Genomic DNA, 1,051 nt, shown 5'->3' with positions numbered 1-1,051 from the left:
GTAATTAATTACAATTACTGTACATACTGCTAGAGCAAACATGCAACAGCTGTATTTGATCTGAAAACGAAGGTTCCATTTTGGGATTTGCCATTTGGTTTTGTTAAAACAGTTACAACACATTTCATCATCAAAGTTGACAGACATAGAAAATCAGTGGCAGAGGATGTCATCAAAGTTTTGTTTTTATCTTTATCTCTTGGTGGCATTTTCAATGTTTATTACTCGCTAAGAACGTACTTTAGACTCCCTTCGGGATAGTTGTTAAATGTCAGTCAGTGTTGTCATTTCAGCATTTGTGTAGTCAATGTTGGTATTCCACTTGAGTAAGAAACAACCTTTAAATTCCTCTAAAAGAATAGTGTTGACTAGAGCACTGGGAAGGGTACTTTACCACCAGAGACTCAGTTGCTGGTACTTTAGACTTTTGGCCTGTGTTTTAGAGTCGATCAATCGTCTGTGATTTCAAGAGCTGTTTATGGCCTGTTAGCATCGTTATTCTTCCAACTAACCCTGTGTGTCAACATTTATTTTCAACGTGTCAAGATTGAGGATCTTTTCAGAGCAATACATAAATCAGATTTTTAGAAATGGTTTCTTCTGAAAAGACAAGACTGGTAAGTTATTACAGAAGATAATTTATTGTTCTTGAATTTTTTTGGGGGTCTATAATTGCAAGGAAGTGCACCAGACACTCGATGAGAGTCTCAGACACTTGACTGGAACTTGAGTTACAATAACTTGACTCTTGTTTCACAATTGGAGAGATGTTAACTGTAAATAATAGCACCATTATATCCCTTTATGTTAGATGTGCATTAGCTTCTTTAAATATGCTAAAAGTGTACATGCATAAATTAAAGTGTTAAGCAAACTGCAGTTTGATTGCACAATTGTAGGTGTTTTAATTATATAGTCTTATAGTAAATTGACACTTAAATATTCGGCATTGGTCCCTGTTTGTTATCAAAACATTCAGTGTTGGTCATTCTGTGTGTTTACCTGAGAAAAGGTAAGTCATGAATTTTGGTATCTCTCAGTGACTCAGTCT

General features: G+C 35.1%; 1 protein-coding gene across 4 annotated transcripts in view; it reads left to right on the top strand.

The window, feature by feature from the left end:
- The window catches only part of LOC139974424 (choline transporter-like protein 1), a 41,556-nt gene that overhangs the window by 4,196 nt on the left and 36,309 nt on the right, over positions 1-1,051 (top strand). Inside the window, exon 1 of one of the 4 annotated variants that reach the window (XM_071981586.1) lies at positions 451-617. The exons of the other annotated variants lie outside the window; for them this stretch is intronic. Coding sequence (XP_071837687.1) covers positions 591-617 — 27 coding nt within the window. The 5' untranslated portion in view covers positions 451-590. Of the gene's footprint in view, positions 1-450; positions 618-1,051 lie in introns of those variants that run through there. 4 annotated transcript variants of the gene reach the window in all.

The sequence above is a fragment of the Apostichopus japonicus genome, chromosome 2, assembly GCF_037975245.1.
Source record: "Apostichopus japonicus isolate 1M-3 chromosome 2, ASM3797524v1, whole genome shotgun sequence".
In the NCBI taxonomy this organism is placed as follows: Eukaryota; Metazoa; Echinodermata; class Holothuroidea; order Aspidochirotida; family Stichopodidae; genus Apostichopus; species Apostichopus japonicus.
This window is presented reverse-complemented; position numbering and strand designations above follow the sequence as displayed.